The sequence below is a fragment of the Armigeres subalbatus genome, chromosome 3 (genome assembly GCF_024139115.2).
Source record: "Armigeres subalbatus isolate Guangzhou_Male chromosome 3, GZ_Asu_2, whole genome shotgun sequence".
In the NCBI taxonomy this organism is placed as follows: Eukaryota; Metazoa; Arthropoda; class Insecta; order Diptera; family Culicidae; genus Armigeres; species Armigeres subalbatus.
Genome location: NC_085141.1, coordinates 393,017,528 through 393,037,504, shown reverse-complemented (window position 1 = coordinate 393,037,504; position 19,977 = coordinate 393,017,528). Strand labels below are relative to the sequence as shown.

The window sequence follows — 19,977 nt, the reverse complement described above, 5'->3', positions numbered from 1 at the left end:
GTATCGTCCGCCATCTGCACCCCACCATAGGTGGTAAGCAGCGCTTTCCTTTCGAAAACTCCAAGTGCGCGTTGGTCCTCCACGAGCATCGTCCAGGTCTCGTGTCCGTAGAGGACTACCGGTCTAATGAGCGTTTTGTAGATTGTCAGTACGGCGGCGAACTCTATTCGATCGCTCAGCGGCTTGCGGAGTCCAAAGTATGTACGATTTCCAGCCACTATGCGTCTCCGAATTTATCTGCTGGTATCATTTTCGGCAGTCACCAGTGAGCCCAACCAAGTACACAAATTCTTCTACCACCTCGATTTCGTCACCACCGATGCAAACTCGCGGTGGGTGGCTCACATTGTTATCTCTTTAACCTCTTCCTATCATGTACTTCGTCTTTGACGATTAGATCCGCTTAGATCCGATCCGCTTAGCTTCCCTCTTCAGTATGATGTAGGCTTCCTCCATCTTCTCAAAGTTACGTGCCATAATATCTATGTCGTCGGCGAAGCCAAATAGCTGGACGGACTTATTGAAAATTGTACCACTCGTGTTAATCCCTGCTCTTCGTATTACCCCTTCCAAAGCGATGTTGAATAGCAGACACGAAAGACCATCACCTTGCCGTAACACTCTGCGTTTTTCGGAGGGACTCGATAATGTCCCTGAAACTCGAACTACGCACATCACCCGATGTATCGTCGCTTTGATCAACCGTGTCAGTTTATCCGGAAATCCGTGTTCGTGCATTAGCTGCCATAGCTGGTCCCGATCGATTGTATCATATGCGGCTTTGAAGTCGATGAATAGATGATGTGTGGGCACGTTGTATTCGCGGCATTTCTGCAGTACTTGGCGAATGGCGAACACCTGGTCCGTGGTGGAGCATACGCGCATAAAACCCGCCTGGTACTGCCCCACGAACTCCCTTGCAATTGGTGCTAGTCGACGGCATAAAATTTGGGAGAGTACCTTGTAGGCGGCGTTCAGCAATGTGATTGCGCGGTAGTTGCTACAATCCAGCTTATCGCCCTTTTTGTATATGGGACACACGACACCTTCCATCCACTCCTGCGGCAAAACTTCCTCCTCCCAAACCTTGGTAATGACCCAGTGCAGCGCTCTAGCCGGTGCCTCACCACCGTGTTTCTCCTCAATCAATCTCCACCTGGATTTCCTGGAGATCCGGAGTCGGTAAAATTATGTCCTGCGCGCGTTCCCCCAGGTCCATCACCATACCGCCATCTTCGTCTGCCACATCGCCATTCAGGTGCTCTTCGTAGTGCTGCCGCCACCTTTGGATCACCTCACGCTCGTTGGTAAGAAGGTTCCCGTTTATGTCCTTACACATATCAGGCTGTGGCACGTGTCCCTTACGTGAACGGTTCAACTTCTCATAGAACTTTCGTGTGTTATTAGCGCGGTGCAGTTGCTCCGTCTCTTCACGGTCTCGATCTTCCTGCTAGCGCTTTTTCCTCCGGAAAATCAAGTTTTGTCTGTTCCGCGCCCGTTTATATCGTGCCTCGTTCGCCCTCGTACGATGTTACAGCAATCTCGCCCATTCTACATTCTTCTCTTCTACTAACTGCTCACATTCGCCGTCATACCAGTCGTTTCTCTGATCCGGGGGCACCGTGCCAATTGCAGCGGTTGCGTTACTACCAATGTTGGATCGAATATCTCTCCAGCCATCTTCAAGAGACGCTGCGCCTAGCTGCTCTTCCGTTGGGAGTACCACTTCCAGCTGCTGCGCGTATTCTTGGGCTAGTCCACCGTCTTGTAGCCGCTCAATGTTAAGCCGCGGCGTCTGACTTCGACGCGTGTTGTACACCGTCGAGAGTTTTGAGCGTAGGCATACTGCAATGAGGTAGTGGTCAGATTCAATATTCGCACTGCGGTTAGTGCGGACGTTCGTGATGTCGGAGAAGAATTTACCGTCGATTGGAACGTGGTCGATTTGGTTTTCCGTTTCTTGGTTAGGTGATCTCCATGTGGCCTTGTGGATACTTTTGCGGGGAAAGAAGGTGCTTCGGACTACCATTCCGCGGGAGGCTGCGAAGTTTATGCATCGTTGGCCGTTGTCATTCGATACGGTGTGCAGACTATCCGGTCCGATGACCGGTCTATACATTTTCTCCCTTCCTATCTGTGCGTTCATGTCACCGATGACGATTTTGAAGTCCCGCAGTGGGCATCCATCGTATGTCTGCTCCAGCTGTGCGTAGAACGCTTCTTCCTCGTCGTCGGGTCTCCCTTCGTGTGGGCAGTGCACGTTGATGATGCTATAGTTGAAGAAACGGCCTTTAATCCTCAGCTTGCTCATCCTTGCGTTGATTGGCTGCCACCCAATCACGCGTTGGCGCATCTTGCCCAGCACTATGAAGCCGGTTCCCAGCTCGTTGGTGGTGCCACAGCTTTGGTAGAAGGTAGCCGCTTGATGCCCGCTTTTCCACACTTTCTGTCCTGTCCAGCAAATCTCCTGCAGCGCCACGACGTCGAAGTTGCGGGGATGTAATTCATCGTAGATCATCCTGTCGCAACCTGCGAAACCTAGCTAATTGCAGTTCCATGTTCCAAGCTTCCAATCGTGATCCTTTATTCGTCGCCTAGGTCTTTGCCGATTATATCGAGTCGCATTATCTTTTATATTGTTCGTAATTATTGGTTTTCCAGGCGGCTTATTGGGCCTGCGCAAACCTCCTGTCTCGTCGGAGGGCCGTCGTGTCAGCGCTGTTTAGCGTCCCACCTAACACCAGGACTTGGGGTTGTGCGCTTTGAGCGGCACACGGTCGCTTTGGCGGAGCCTACTTGCGGATACATGCAGCTTTTTATAGGAATTTAACAGGGCCCAGTGTCAAACTCCACCATATCCTAGGCAAGCCCCACAACTCGCAGATGGCCTGGGGGAGGGATCGTCAAGCCCCTGGACATAGTCCCTGCTGCCCTAGATCCCCCAGTAGCAGGGATCGAATCCTAAAGAGAAAGAGCAAGTCTCTCACTTATCATCTCTGTATACATATACGATATGTAGCATACCGCGAGAAACTTTTTTCGCAAGCTGTCATGATAGAGAACTGATTCGGGATGTTATACCATGACAAATTTCTTTTAGAAAGCTCCAAATGTGGGGAGCACTGGCTCTGAAGATGCATTTCAACTTATTCTACACAGCTGTGTGTGCAGTAACCAACGCGAAAGGAGCGAAAACAAAGCGAGAACCACCAGTTTTCTGTGGGGGCAGCCTATCCGATTCTGTTTTTTCGCACTTGTATGCAAGTTTGATAAATTTGTTATCATGGCTTGTTATGATTCGGAACAGTTTTTGCCTCTCTTTTATCGTTGTTCGTTATCTATTGAGAGCGATTTCTGCAAACCCTGCCCAGAAGTAATGCTTGGAGATAGTTCCTGGGGAATAATAGATGTAGCTCAAGGTAGTTTAGTATTACTTTCATTTGTCGAGTCCGACACTACAATACTCTTCCGTGTGGTAGCTTGGCAACTACTAAGCACGTGTGCTGGGTATCGTAGTTTTTTTTTCTATGCGGTCCCCGATCCTGGACCTAACCGCACTGTCCATGTTTGAAACGCCGATTGCCAGAAAAATTGAGTGGAATTTTTTTCCGAGTTGGCGTCACTACCGTACTTCCATTTCCGTTTTGAGACCACTAACAGCAAGCGAAGAAATTTCACACCAGGGTTGCTGCCAAAAATCATCACACTTTTGTTGTGTCACCCACATCAAATACATAAGAATTGTACATACCTTTAGATTAAACATACCTTGGCTAAACGTCAACAAACATAACTCATGTAACGCCTATAGATTCCGAGATAAATGATTAATAAATACTCGTCCACTTCTATCTGGACGATCAACCAGCAAACACCAGCCTCCATCTTTATTAACTGGCGACGAGGTAATTAATTTTTAAGAACCTAGCGTGAATAACGCCATTGCGGCATTGTGAATTTGTGACCTAATGTAAATTTTAACGGGTGATTATCATTGCACGCTGCGAACGGTTTTATCAACAGCACAAAAGTGCGAATTCCAACGGCATTTTTGCGAACATTTTTTTTTCACGGCAACAGCTACGGAGAAGCAGGTCGATAACAGCCTACGGGAGCGGGAAGGCGACACGGCAAAATTGCAGAGTATTGTCTCCCACTGCGACGGCTTTCTACAACACCAGACAACGAGGACGGTGGGAAATCGTTCGCGTTGGATAACCACGACATAAGCAGCTAGTTTAGTTATCATCGGTCTGCTGTGGGGAAGGAAAATCATTTTCGTCGGAAGACCTCAGGCAACTCTCGAAGTGACGTGCTACCCAGGACGGTTGATAGTGGTCCGAAAATTTAACGGCTTCGGGTTGCCTTCCGGAAGAGGGTAATTGCGACAATTGTCGGCACAGGCAAAGGCCTTGGGCGAGAACCAATCGTATCTGTACGAGAATTGAACATGCTTGGAAATCAGATCCCAGGTGGCATGGCTTCTAGTATTGAGCCATACCGCAGGGAACTTCCTTTTCAGACCGGGTAGACCGTCTGCAATTCTCTGTTGAGGCAAATGAGTTGTCAGATGTTCAGAAAAAGTCACATTTCATGAACTTATGTCTATTCTCAACTGAAACTAGTGTTCCAGCAAGGAACATTAGCGACAGTTGGTTACGCTGAAATTGTTAATCAGTTAAAACAAAGGTTCGATAAAACCGAACCTGATTTGGTTCAGCGATTCCGGTTTAGTCATCGCGTCCAACAACCAGATGAGTTAGCCGAGGATTTCGTCTTGGCGGTAAAACTCCAAGCGGAATTCTGCGGTTTTGGCGGGTTTAAGGACATTGCCATTCAAGACAGGATTTTGCATGGGCTGAGGGATGAGGCTCTAAAACAGAAACTTTTAAATGAAGAAAATTTGTCCCTTGAGTCCATGGACAAATTTATTACTACCTGGAGTATTGCTAAAGACAATGCGAAGACAATCAATACGGGCTTTCCTCAGGGGTCGAGGAATAATCAATTGCTTCAGGTATATAACACAGCAAGGAATAGTCAGGTGGGATCACCGGAGCGACCGAATCAAGTTCGGAGACCAGTTAGGGAAAGGTTAGGTTTCCAGCCCTACAGACCCAACAATCGAGACACATATTCACACAATGACGTGAGACGTACTCAGGATTACAGCAGCCCAACACAAAAAACAGTTAGGTTCAATAAATTTAACGACAGACGTAGGACAGATTATTCTAAAATAACATGCGACTTTTGTGGGGTCAAAGGACACATAAAAAGGAAATGTTTTAAATTAAAGAATATGAAAAGGGATGCGGTAAAGTTCGTGGATGTTGCGAAACCCGGTACGAGCGCGGAGAAAGAGCTGAGCACCTTAATGGGCAGAATGTCGACGATTCAAAGAGCTGACGATGACAGCGATGATGATGAATGGAATTCAGATAGCAATTGGAAGCGCTCTCACCATGGCCCACCGAAATCAGCTTAGGTGCTACAAGGGGCAAACTCCGCAGCCGAGGCAAAACGTGTGGCTGGGAGTCGGTACGGGTGGTAGAGATGCTATGATCGAAGAACGAACTGAAATTGAAGAACAACACGAAGAGGACACCGAAGAAGTCAACGCTGGAAGCGGCTCTGATGATGAACCATTCAGGGGATTCCCTATGGTTCCGGCAAAGGCCAGAAAACGAAACGCGACTTCGGCGAACTTGCCGAACGTGTGTCCACGGCGATCGAAAAGGATTCGCAAGCGAACGGTAGATCCAAATTTCGTCTATTCTTAAAATATTATGTTCGAAGTGCTGAAATATTGAAAAAGTGAATTGTTCAAATGAAATGAATTTTGTAAATTTTGTTATGCTTGAAATTTTCAAGTTCTGATTTTAAATATGAATACTATTGTATTAATTTCAAGGGGGAACAGGGGGAACAGCTGTTGTGTCACCCACATCAAATAAATAAGAATTGTACATACCTTTAGATTAAACACACCTTGGCCAAACGTCAATAAACATAACTCATGTAACGCCTATAGATTCCGTGATAAATGATTAATAAATACTCGTCCACTTCTATCTGGACGATCAACCAGCAAACACCAGTCTTCATCTTTATTAACTTTGTCGTAACGCCACAAAAAGCGCCTTCATTGCGTACACTCTGATTGTATTTCTTCAAAGATATTTCCTGTCAAGGTATTTGCTTCAGTTACATCCAAGAAATAAGAAAGCGATTTAATCAAAATATATTTCACCTTGTGGTTTACTGAATGCTCTATGAACGAATGAACATTTTTTGTATTTTTTCTTGTGTCTGCATCCCGATTGGTCGACCAATAAGCGCAGCATCACCACCATCGGCACGTTCGTGAAGGTCTTTTTTTTCACTCCTATTTAGAATTAGTAGGATGGAATATGGGTTAACAATTTTAGGATTAATCATTCATTCAATCACGTTCGCTTTTAATCCTTATCAAACAATTTCCTAGAATGTTTTGTGATGGTACAAGACTATTGTATTGGAGTAGCATCACTTCCATCTTTAATACAAATATTGATTTGTGACTAATCACTATCTCTTAGATGCTAGCAATGCACTCTCCAATAATCGCGATACGTTCTGGTCACGTCCTTGCGAATCCCGAGGAAAGGAAAGGATGGTGTGTTGGACACCCAAGTATCACAAGTTGTGCAAATCTGGTTGCAGTCTCAATATAGTTACTGTGGTCGATTTGTAATATGTGTGTTGCTCGTTTTTGGAACTGCTGGTGTGAGAAGTAAATCAGTTAAAACCGTTTAAGTAGAGCTTAAAAGCGGGCTTGGTAGTCATATGGCTACTGCTTCTGCCTCATACGCAGGAGGTCGTCCGTTCCATTTTCCTACTTTGTATCTTTCTCTTTATTTCTCATGTTCTAGCAATCGCTAGAACTGGAAATGGACTTCCATACCGTTTCCATTTCTATTCCTATACCTTCAACTTGAGTATTCTAACAGTAATCTGCTAGAATTGGAAATGAACTTATAGAGCTCGTTTCCTACATCCAATTAGAAATTCCATCAGTTACCTTCTCCTATCTATCACATTGGCAGCTCGTTAACCAAGACGGACCTCTGCCTCTCCAACCTAACCCAGAAATTCCACCAAATTCCGCATGAACTCGTGGCAAGTGCAGAGGTATATTCGGCTTGCAGTGGGCGAGTGATTGCATCATCATTTCCTCCCCCTTCCCTACATTGACTTGCATTCTGACGTGGCAGGCGCCAGTATGACCTAACAAATGAGATCATAAGTAATTGTAGATTGAAGATGTGTGCTAGTCGCAAGCAAACATCTGTTGGTTCCCTGTGCAAGAACAGCTGATCTGGTCATAATGGAGTAGCAACTAGGAGAAGTCAATCAAGTTAAAGCTCAAGCTCAAGCTAAAACCGTTTAAGTAGAGCTTAAACTACAGAAAAAACTAAGATTGAGATACAAAGTTTGAAATGGACGCTGATGAGGAAGAAGCGGTAGCCAGTAGACCACCGATCTCGTCTACTGAAACTTTCCCAAAACCATATTTGTGCTAATTTATGCAGATGTGTACACTATCCTCCTCTTATGACTTACTTATTATAACACAAATGACAACTAGGGATTTACCATCTCAACGCACAGAATTTATCAAGCTGTTCCACAGCCGTTTCTACGAGGTTTTTGAGCAAAATTATCATTCATGCATTCATATGCCATGTGATTAGCACAAATATCTAATATGCTATTCAGATTCGATCAATGTTCTGGCCAAGATATGTACATTGTACATCGTTGCTAATGTTAGTAGATTTTATTGCAAAGGGTGGCATTGTCGAGGTAGACTTGTAAAAAAAATGACCTCAGTAATAACACAAATCAGTATTGTCCACATTGATTCCATGAGTTGTCAATAATAACGCAAGTGTGGCTGCGCTCATAGAAATCAACACCATAAAATACCGAACGACCAGACAGTCAAGCTTCTGGAACGACAAATGAGCAAAGCACAAGGCGGCAATCCACGTATAGTCTTGGTTTGACTGCACACAATTTTTACTCTCCATGTCACTGGTAAACAGAACGGAGGCGCCATCACTATAAAGAATGGCACTTGAACGGAAAGCTACGACGACCGACATTCTCATCATCGGTTCGTTTCCTTTCTTGCGTCCCAGCTTTCACTTCAGCCAGGACCGAATCTATTTTTATTGGCAGCGAAATAACATGGAAATTTAGAAAAAAAAATGCCAGTTGATGTAATGAGGTGGAAGAAAACACAACATAGGTATAACATGTTTTTAAAATCAAGGCGAAATTGTTGGGTATTGACAAAATATAAACCAAGTAGAAGAAAATACTGGAATGGTAAGAAATTTAGACTCGTTGAATATTCCATCAAATAAGATGCAAACAAACATCGTATAACGAAACATAAATAAATACATGCTTTACCCCATTTCAAGTCAAAATCACATTCCTTTGGAAAGCACTGAATTTGTTTCCAATTGTACGAGTGGCGTCCAGCCAATGCCCTGCAGGTCTCCTGCAATTCCGGCCCTGCCAGCAGCAGCCGTCGTCGTACGTTGTAACTTGTCCCGCCACACATCCACACAGCACTGCTGACACTGCTCGCATTTGTCGCAACGTTGTAACTCGGCGATATATTTGCGGGATTGCAGACATCCACCCACGGACGGACGGGATACCGCTTGGTACGCACTTTCATGGCACGGGCACCCTCAGACACTCTCAGCGGGTCACTTCTAGGAGGGCCTCACGATGATTTACGATGCGGTAGAAGGTTTTTGCGTGGATATGGTGGTTTCCTCGGAACACTCGTTCAATCCAGAAAGCGAGGAAAGGCTCCCTCTGTTTTGCAGTACGTAGAAAAGGCCGACTGTGCATGTGAAATAAATAACCATCTGGACAAACACGATATGCAAAGGAATACAAGAAGGTTTTCAAAGTCAACAGCGTAACCCGGGCGGCCTTTTTTTCGCTCCTACTGGAACGAAAAAACAATATCAACTGGCTTGGGTATGGTTCGCGAATCTAATGCCGGTTGTTTTTCCTGACAAATTCGAGCTCGATTGATTGATTACTTTTGTGGACTAGCAACAACAACTAACCCGAATAGAAAAAATAAGCTTCTTCATGAAAGAGAACAAGTGCGAAACTCTGTCGGGTTCAGCGTTCTTGCCTTTGACGAAACGGAAGACTATCATTTCACTCCAAAATCGAAACAGAAGGCTCTGAGATCCTTAACGATGAAAAGCATTCGACTCTGCTCGACAAATTGAGCAATCCAAAACAAAAAAAAAGTATAGTCATTGATTATCGATTTTCTCGAATTAAAATGTGGAGATAACAGAATAATTTCATTAATGAATATTTAATTATAATTATATTTAATTACTTAATGAATATTTCATTATGAAAACAAAATCAGTTTCATAAATTAGGTGTTTATGTAATAAAAGATAATTTATTAAACCCTCGGGCAGTGCTATACTTCCGCTGCAAGCCTAACTGATCCATCTTTTCTTGATTTCCTATCATCGACATTCGACAACTCCGATCAGAACTTAACGGTATCTCACTCAGGATTCAATGAAATCCTGGTCGCAACTCAACAGAAACTCGGTCATTGTTTAACGGAGTCCCGGTTGGCATTTAACAAAATTCCGGTCAAGATTCGACTGAATCCCGATCGGAACTCAACAGAACCTCGGTGGGGGCTCAACGAAATCTCGGTCGAAACTTAACGGAGTTTCGATTGAGACTCAGCGGTATTATAATCAGGGGTCAAAGAAAGCCTGATCGGAGTTCAATGGCATCTTGATCGAGACTCAACGGATACTCACTTAAAAATCCCGCAAAATCCCAATCCGGACTCAACGGTATCTCGTTCGGAGCTCAACGGAATCTCAGCTCAGCGGAATCCCGACCAAGATTCAGAATCCTTGTCGAGATTCAACGGAATCTCGACCGTGACTCAAAAAAAAGTCGCGGTCGGAGCTCAACGGGATCTCAGTCGGGACATAATGGAATCTCGGACGAGATTCATAGGATTTTAAGTCACGACATAACGGAATCCACGAAAATCTCGGTTGGGACTCGGGTATTTCGGTTGAAGCTCAACGTAATCTCTGTCCGAGCTTAACGGATTCTCGGTCGAGACTTAACGGTGTCTTGGTCGAAGCTCGACGGAATCTTTTTGAATGCTTAACGGAATCTTGGTCATGAATCCCGTTCGAGACTTAACGGAATCTCGATAGTGACACAAAGGAATCCGGATGGAACTCAACGAATTTCAAATCAGGCAAAACGGCATCCCAGTATCAACACAACGGAATGCTTGTTGAGATAGAGTTCCGGTTGAACCTGAATCTCGATCTATAGTTAACGGAATCTCGGTCGGGAAACAACGGGTTTCATGTCTGGACATAACTGAATCTCTTTCGGAACTTAACGGAATCTCGGTCGGGACAGAACGGAATCTCGGTCGAGACTCAATGGATTTCTTGTCTGGTCATAACGAAATTCCGGTCGGGACTCAAAGGAATCTCGATCGAAATTCAACGGACTCTGTTGAGACTCAATTCAACAGAATCCCGGTCGGGACCTAACGGAATCCCGACCGGGACTCAATGGTATTTCGGTCGAGGCTCAATTGAATCTCTGTCAGAACTCAACAGAATCTCGTTCGAGACTCAAAGGAGTCCTCATTAGGACTGAACGGAATCTCGGACTGAACTCGACGGAGTTTCGGTTCACTTACTTACTTACTTATGGATCCTGTGCACCTCCGGTGGTGCAAAGGGCCGACTTGAAAGATCTCCATCCTGAGCGTTGCCCAGCTATCGCTTTAACCTGATGCCAGGTTAGATTTTGGTCGACTTCATTTATTTCTTTATTGAGGCTTCACCGCCAACAGCCTCTGGGTCTGCCTCTGCTGCGATGTCCCACTGGATTCCAGTCTAATGCTTGTATACAGATTTCGTTTCCGCCCCTACGTAGAGTGTGGCCGACCCAGCCCCACTTCCGATCCCGAATTTCTGTTGCTATCTGCCTCTGGTGACATCACCGATGGAGCTCATTTTTTGAGATCCAGTTGTGAGGCCACCAGACCCGAATTATATACCGCAGGCATCTGTTGATGAACACCTGCAGCCGTTGAGTGTTCTCATTTTACATCCAACATTTTGTTTACATCCAACATTTTTTACATATTGTTTACATCCAACGATTTGGTTTTGTTGACGTTGATGACTAAACCTGCCGAAGAGGAGCGCTCGGTAAGGTCGTTGAGATTACGCTGCATATCAGAGCGCCGTTGAGCGAGGAGTGCAACGTCATCAGCCAATTCGAAGTTGTTTAGGTGCTTCATGGTTATGGGCTGCCATTGAAGCCTGCAGTTTGGTTCACGGTCAATCCCACCTACCAGAATCTCGTCGATTACGATGAGGAACAGTATTGACCAGTTATAGAATACATCCTTGCCTCACACCAGCTACGACCCAGATAGGGTCAGACAAGACCCCATTGTGCAGCACTCTACACGAGAAGGCCTCGTACTGTGCCTCGATAAGGCCGATGATTTTCTCAGGAACCCCCTTGCGTCTCAGGGTGCCCCACATATTCTCGTGATTGAGACGGTCGAAAGCTTTTTCGTAGTCAATGAATACCAAGTAAAGGGTTTCGGTTCAGACTCAGCGGAATTCTGATCAGGATTAAACGGAAGCCCTGATGGAGTTCAACGAAATCTTGGTTAAGGCTCAACGAATACTCGCTCTGGACTCTACGAAATCGCATGCGATACTCAAATGAATCCCGATTGGGACTCAACTGAATCCTGACCGAGACTCATCGGTATTTCGGTCGAGACTCAATTACATTCCAATTACTGTTAGAAATCAACGGAATCTTGGTTGAGATTCAAAAGAGACCCCGTTGGGACTGAACGGAGTTCCAGTCGGAACTGAACGGAATTTTGGTTGAGACTCAACGGAATCTCGACGGAGTTTCAGCCGAGACTTAGCAGAATTCCGTTCAGAACTCCGGTCGGTTATCTCCGGTCGGAGATAAGCGAAATCTTGGTCAAGGCTGAACGACTCTCTGTTGGGAATCAACGGAATTCCGGTCAAGACTCAATGGAATCTCTGTCAACAATTAACGGAATCTCTGTCGAGACTCAAAGGATACCCCGTTGGGACTCAACGGATTTCCGATCGGGACTGAACGGAACTCCTGTCGGGTGTCAGGCCATTAGGCCGAAGCCCATTTGGCCGAAGGTCATTAGGCCAAATGGTCATTAGGCCGAATGGCCATTAAACCGAATTAGCAAAAAAAGCAAAAAGTGAAAATGAGAAGTTCTTTCCTCACCTTACCCCTTCTTCCTTCTCCCTTCTTCCTTCTTGCTTCTTAAATCTTCCTTCTTCTATCTGTCTTCTTCCTTCTTTCTTCTTTTTTCTTCCATCTTCCTTTTTCCTTCTTCCTCCTTCATTTTTCCTTCTTCCTTTTACCTGCTTTCTTCTTTTTTCTTTTTTTTGTTTTCTTCCTTCTTTTTTTCTTCTTTTTTTTCCTTCTTTCTTCTGCCTTCTTCCTTCTTCCTTCTTTCGTTCTTCCTTCTTATTTCTTCTTCTTCCTTATTTCTTCTTTCTTCTTCCTTCTTCGTTCTTCCTTCTTTCTCCTTCCTTCTTTCTTCTTCCTTTTTCCTTCTTCCTTCTTCCTCATTTTTCCTTTTTACTTCTTCCTTCTTCCTCATTTTTCCTTTTTCCTTCTTCCTTTGTACTTCCTCCTTATTGCGCACTACTCACTTCTCACTCCCCAGTTCTCGTTCGGCCTAATGACCGTTCGGCCTGATAACCATTCGACCTAATGGCCTTCGGCCGACACGGAATCTCGGTCGAGTCTCAACGAAATCTTGGTCAGGACTCAATGGTCTCTCGGTCGGAACTCAACGGAGCTTCGGTCGGGACTCAACGGAATTCCGATCAGAACTCAACGGAAGCCCGGTCGGTGTTTAACGAAATCTTGTTCAATGCTTAATAAATACTCGCTTGGGACTCAACAAAATCCTGGACTGTGCTCAATAGAATACTGATTGAGACTTAACGAAATCTCCATCGAGACTGAAGGGAATCTCAGTTTGGATTCAGTGGAATTCCGCTCGGAACTCAAGGGATTTCAAGTCAGTACGTAGCGAAATCTTCGTCGATATTCAACGGAATCTCGGACGGGACTCAACAGATTCTCAGTGGGAGTTCAACGGAATCTTGATTGAAACTCAACAGAGTTTCGATCAGGACTCAATGGAATCCTGGTTGGTACTCAACATAATACTGGTTAAGCCTCAACGAAATCTCGGTCGAGACTGATCGGAATCTCAGTCGGGACTCAACGGGTTCCAAGTCAGGACTGAACGCAATCCTGGTCGGCATTCAGCGGATTCTCGGTCGTGATTCAACTACATTTCGATCGGAATTCAGCGGATTCACACATTTCTATAATTGAGATGTGTTTTGACCACGTTGTAAGCCTGGAAAGAGGAGAGATGGAGACATACTGAAACTGAAAACTCGGAAAGGTTTTACCATCATGTGAAGTACTTCCTTTAGGATTACATTATAGTATGTATGTAATAATGCTCTGTTAGGTCAGAGTGTTGAAAAAAAAATACATTTATTTCTTTTAGATAATTAATTACAATAGATTCCACTTTAAATTCACACTTAAGACGTAGTAATTCCTTTAGGATTATATTCAATTTGATTACAACATCTATGGCCAACGTATTTAACTGCGAATAAAGATTGAATCAAATTGTTCTTCATAGTTAATTGCAATTTGTATCCACCTTCCACTCTTGAAATAATTCGTTCTGGAGCCATAAAGAACCTTAGGTGCATAAATCAAACTTTTTATGATAAATGGAACATTGTACCAACTTTCTCGAATATCACATTTTGGACAATCGCCTGAGACACGCACAAAAAAGGCCCAATTTTTCGCAAGGCTATCCCTAAACCTTGGGGGCTCATCGTCGACCAGGTTCGTAATGAAAATAGCACCGCACAAATTGACGTTCTCTCGATTTTGCGTTCGCCAACTAATTTAGCAAACGACGAAAAACGGTGCCGGCAGCAAGAATGAAAAATCCCTCCCCCGGGGGTCATCTCGCATCTGCCCCGGTTATAAACAACAAGAAAGAAGAGCAACATTTCCCAGTCACACCAAGAAGTTTTCCGGTGACACTGGAGGGCAATTCGCGGCGGCCACCCAACAAAGCCATGCTGTAATTAATAGCACAACAGCCAACGAGCTAACTACACAGAACCGACTGCATGTATAGTTCTGGCTCTGGCAGCCGTGACGATAGTTGGTAAGTGGAGATGGCCTCACCTCAAGTTGCACACCAATGACGGTACTTACTGTGGGTCAGACGAAATTGAGGTTAACATCTTCGTGACTGTAATTAAAAGTTGTTCCATTTGGCCGTGGCTGTTGTTGGTTTGGAAATTGCACGAGTTCTTGAAAGCGAACTCCGCCGAGAAGATTCACCCTCCACGCTACAACCGACCGGGATGAATGGGAAAAAGTGTTGAACTTAACCGGGGGAGTCATCATTTTGCTCCAAACGACTGCCGGCCGAGGTGGGTTGCCGGTGCGAGCGAGCAGAGTTTCCGACCGCCTCGAACCGCACATTCTCACCACAAAAAACATTTATGGTCTTCGACGAGTTTCTTTTTCTTTGGTCTGTCGAAAGCAGCCCAGCAGCCCCTGCTCTCGACGAGTTGGTTCTTTGTTTCAAAAGACCGACCACGGCGTGCTCGGTGCTGGTTAGACGGCGGCGGCGGCTCCAATTCGAGTTTCCTATTTGGGGCTGCTTTACAATTTTGTCGGTAGCATCTGCTTTCGCTTGTTTCGACATCGCCGGGAAATATGTTTCACGCTCAAAGAGGCTTTCGTTCCGTTCGCTTTCGGCACGGGTTCGGTAGGAAGGCTCTTGCTAATGAGCTTCCGTTTCAGGGGAATTGGGCCTGCGGGATCGCTGCAATTTGTAATCAGTGTATTCAATTTCAATGCATATTGAATCAAGATTTGTGGCGGCGTACTGGTTCGTAATGCTACCAATTCATTTAAAGTTTAGATTGGAAAAATACACTGACAAGCACAGAAGCGGAAAGCACTCCTTTGTAGAGTTCAAATTATTAATTATATTGAACATTTTAAGACAAACATTCCATGCCTAAACAAAACGTAGAACGATTTGCTTTTCTGTTTCTTATTAGGTTTTTCCTTTTCAATGTGATCTCTTGATGTGCTCGTTATATTTGAAAATATGCATTGATACTTATTTTTATTTCTACTCTTTACTCTTTACGTAGCGACAGCAAACTAGTGTGAGGTATAAATGCTAGAATAAGAGATCGGCGGAGATCTTGTTTCCAATCGAACCGTCAAAATCGGTTCCATTTCGACTTGTTTACTTTTTGCATCCACAAATTGAAATGGCCTGCAAAAAATTGAAATCTTCCAAAAATCCAGGCCCAGACGGCATTTCGTCATTGGTTTTAAAAAAATGTGTGACATATATCGCTCAGCCACTGGCCAGGATTATGAATCTGTCACTATCAAGTGGTATTTTTCCAGTCTGTTGGAAAAAATCCTATGTATTTCCTGTGTTAAAAAGGCGATAGGCGATTGGTTTCCAACTACCGTGGAATCGCGTCTTTGTGTGCAACTTCTAAATTATTTGAGTTACTTGTCCTCGACGTCATGACGCACCATTGCTCCAGTTATATTTCGGAACATCAACACGGGTTCACATCAGAACGGTCAACTTCAACCAATCTGGTTCTCTACACAAGCTCAATAATCCAGGAAATGGAGCGAGGTAGCCAAACCGACGCAATCTACACGGATTTCTCAGCTGCCTTTGATAAAATAAACCATAAAATCGCAGTAGCTAAACTCTCCCGCCTAGGATTCAATGGCAGCTTTCTAGAATGGATTGAGTCATACTTGACTGGCCGGACAATGCAGGTTAAGCTCGGTGACTGCACATCATCTTCTTTCGACGACACATCTGGGGTCCCTCAGGGCAGTCACCTGGGACCGCTTATTTTTCTGCTGTACCTCAACGATGCACACTTCGCATTAAGCTATCACAGATCATCTTTCGCTGACGACTTCAAGCTGTATTATACCGTAAACCAGGATTGTGACGCCACCTTTCTACAAAATCAGTTCAACATCTTCGCCAAATGGTGTGAAATTAATAGAATGGTTCTAAATCCTGCCAAATGCTCGGTGATAACATTTTCGCGAAAGCATAATCCAATTTGTCATGAATACACTTTGCAAGGAGTCGCTCTTCAACGTGCCAGCGTAATTAAGGACCTTGGCGTCATTTTAGACTCCAAAATGTCCTTCAAGGATCATATATCTTATGTAGTAGCGAAGGCATCGTCACAGCTTGGGCTATTATTTCGAGTGACCAAACAATTCAAAGATGTGTATTGTCTCAAGGTTTTATATTGTTCGCTGGTACGTTCTATCCTCGAGTATGGATCATCCGTTTGGGCCCCTTTCTACCAGAATGGAATTCAACGAATAGAGGCAGTGCAGAAAAAGTTCGTTCGGTTTGCTTTGAGGCATCTGCCTTGGAATGATCCTCTGAATCTAGCTAGCTATGAAGATAGGTGCAGACTGATTGAATTTGATCTCTTGAGAATTCGTCGTGATGCTTCTAAGGCAACATTTATCTCCGATCTACTTACCTTCCACATTGACTGTCCTGGCCTACTTAGACTGCTGAACATCCGCATCAGAAGCCGTAATCTTCGCACCAACACATTTCTACATGTTCCAGTAACCAGGACCAACTACGGATATAACGCGCCACTAATTAGTATGTGTCGTCTATTTAATAATTGTTTTTGTGCATTTGACTTTAGCCTGTCTAGGACGACTATAAGAAAACATATTTTAAGATTTTTAACATGTTAGCATCAGTGTTTGTTTAACTCATGTCTGTAGGGTTGAAATGTGTACCTGTTGACGATAGAATTATGAATGAATAAAATGAAATAATGGAACGTACACACGGTCACGTAACGGGCTTGGTGGTCATATGGCTACCGCTTCTGCCTCATACGCAGAAGGTCGTGGGTTCAATCCCAGGCCCGTTCCATTTCTCCTACTTTGTATCTTTTCATATATTTCTCATGTTCTAGCAATCGCTAGAACTGGAAATGGGCTTTCATACCGTTTCCATCTTCTATCCCTATACCTACAACTTGATTAGTTCTAGCAGGTTACTGTTAGAATTCGAAATGAGCGAAAAAGTTCGTTTCGGTATCCAATTTCATAACTAATCACATTGGCAACCCGTTAACCAAGACGAACCTCTGCCATAAAACCTTAACCCCAAGATTCCAATAAAAATTCCGCAGGAGCTCGTGGCGAGTGCAGAGGTGTTCTCGGCTTGCAGTGGGCGAGTGACTGCATCATCAATTCCTTCCCATCCCCGATGACCGTGAGGACGTGGCCAGCGCCGTTATCGACTATCCAAAATACTAGAGCTCTCGGACTGTGCACATTGAGGTTGGAGAGCAAATCCCATGCTTCCATCCATTGGTTCCCTGTGCAATTGCGATTGTTCTGATCGATCACGGAGTAGCAACTACGAAATGCACGGTCATCATGCTCATGCTCATGCTCATGCTGCTCATAATGGAACGTACACACGGTCAAGCAGTTTGACCAACATTGACTCCACCTCTCGTTTATTCAAACATCCATCAAGTTTTACCAACAGCGGCACGAACAATCAATTTATTCGACCAACAATATCACACACGAACGACCGAAGCGCCAACTTGAGCACCAACCATCAAACAATAGATGGGGGATCGTGCAACTTCACTACAAATGCTCAAACCTGTTCGGCAAACCTTGACTCCACCCCCGACAACTCAAACCAAAATCAAACCGTTTTAATTTTTTCCAACCGAGCCGCCAACTGTCAAATGGTTGGTCGAACAACTTCACACACGTTCAAACAAAGCAACAACCGAAGCGTTTTCTTGGGGGCGGAGTCAATGTTCGTCAAACTGCTTGACTGGTGTGTACGTTGCATAAGAAGGGGCCCTCCTTAGCCGTGCGGTAAAATGCGCGGCTACAAAGCAAGACCATGCTGAGGGTGGCTGGGTTCGATTCCCGGTGCCGGTCTAGGCAATTTTCGGATTGGAAATTGTCTCGACTTCCCTGGGCATAAAAGTATCATCGTGTTAGCCTCATGATATACGAATGCAAAAATGGTAACCTGGCTTAGAAACCTCGCAGTTAATAACTGTGGAAGTGCTTAATGAACACTAAGCTGCGAGGCGGCTCTGTCCCAGTGTGGGGACGTAATGCCAATAAGAAGAAGAAGAAGAAGAAGTAAGCAAAAAGTTCAAGTGCTGCCAGTATCATTGTTACGATTTCATGCATTTTCATACGTTGCCATTTCGACAGTTTTTCACTCCACCAGTCTCTGGTTATAGGGTTGCTAGTGTGAGGCGCTCACTCCAATTAGGCGATGGCCAATGGACGGTCTTACCAGTAGAAGCATAAGTACTAGAACGGTAGTGGAGCTGTAGTCATTTAAATTATTTTGCCAAGTTATGCTTCAACAAGCTTAAATTTACCATAATGTATGCATCATGTTGTAGTGCATGTTTGATTTCACCACAAACATCGGTTTGACACTTGTAGTACCGGTAATTTGGCTGCCAGGTCGAAGTAACCGAGATGTTAGTATTTATTTTTTTTTGTTGTCTCCGTTTCGTTGTCCCACGAGGAAAGAGGCAAAGTCAAGGCCTGCTATTTACTAGTTAGTGTTGGCAACCGAACCGTTATACGATATTTGCATATCTGTCATCAATGCACTTTAAAAGTGGATTGCCCAACTCCAAATATATCTCACCCTCACATTCCCCTTCTTCTCTCACTAAAAAAGAGAAAAAAAACCATTGACTCAGGATTTTCATAAACAACTATTTACATCGCATTTTTTTTTCTAATTATACAATCCAGTATCCAATATCCGTACTCAATTCCTATATTCAAAATCATCCTAATTCAAATTGGAATTCAAATATTTCAATATGATTTCCAATCTGATACTCAAATCCAATGTATGAACCCGAAAAGCAAAGCCAATATTCCTATTCCATGAACAAATTTTATTCCCAGACCAACATTGGAACATTTTTATAATGGAATACTAAAATCAAACATTCATATTAAATGATCAAGTTTTTTTTTTCATTGTCCTCATCTTCCATGGCTCTGCATTACAACTAGTTCTCGGTTCACTATTTATTTATTTATTGAATTGTTTTTTTTATTAATTGAAAGTTTCATTTATGCCTGTCATTACATGGTTATGTATTTTGTCCATCCAATTTTCACAACTAATATTCTAATCCAACTCCATCTTTCAAATACAATTTCTAGCTTATAACCACAAGTTGATTCTTAAATAATATTAAATATTTGCAACCAAGCCAATTCCAATTTTCAAATCTAATAATCATGTTACTTCACCCATTATCAAAAATCAAATGTTTCATTGAAAACCAATACCAAAAACAATCCAAGTTCTATATTTCAATTCAAAGTCCACATACTAATACGCAAATACATATTTACTGAGCAAATTAATCCAGCCTTTTTTAACATTCTGAAAATGTCACCTATTTCAGATTCTTGATCCTCCAGATGTATTCCTTCTATTTTTTTGCGAATACTTCCAGCATTGCAATCCAAAGACCAATAGAATTCGATCCGGCAGTACATATCCAATACAATTTGATGGCCTTCCAATGGGAAAACCAAAACAATATCGGTGGATCGCCAAACATACTATGCCCTCCAAGCTCAAGCCAATAAGTCCGGTACTCTCACAAAACACCT

The 19,977-nt window shown here is 43.9% G+C and overlaps 1 protein-coding gene across 1 annotated transcript in view; it reads right to left on the bottom strand.

Annotated features, from left to right (window-relative positions):
• Positions 1 to 4,738, bottom strand: part of LOC134222992 (uncharacterized) — a 35,206-nt gene extending 30,468 nt beyond the window's left edge. The window contains exon 1 of the mRNA XM_062702131.1: positions 4,707 to 4,738. Coding sequence (XP_062558115.1) covers positions 4,707 to 4,738 — 32 coding nt within the window. The remainder of the gene's footprint in view (positions 1 to 4,706) is intronic.
• Positions 4,739 to 19,977: the final 15,239 nt, after the last annotated feature.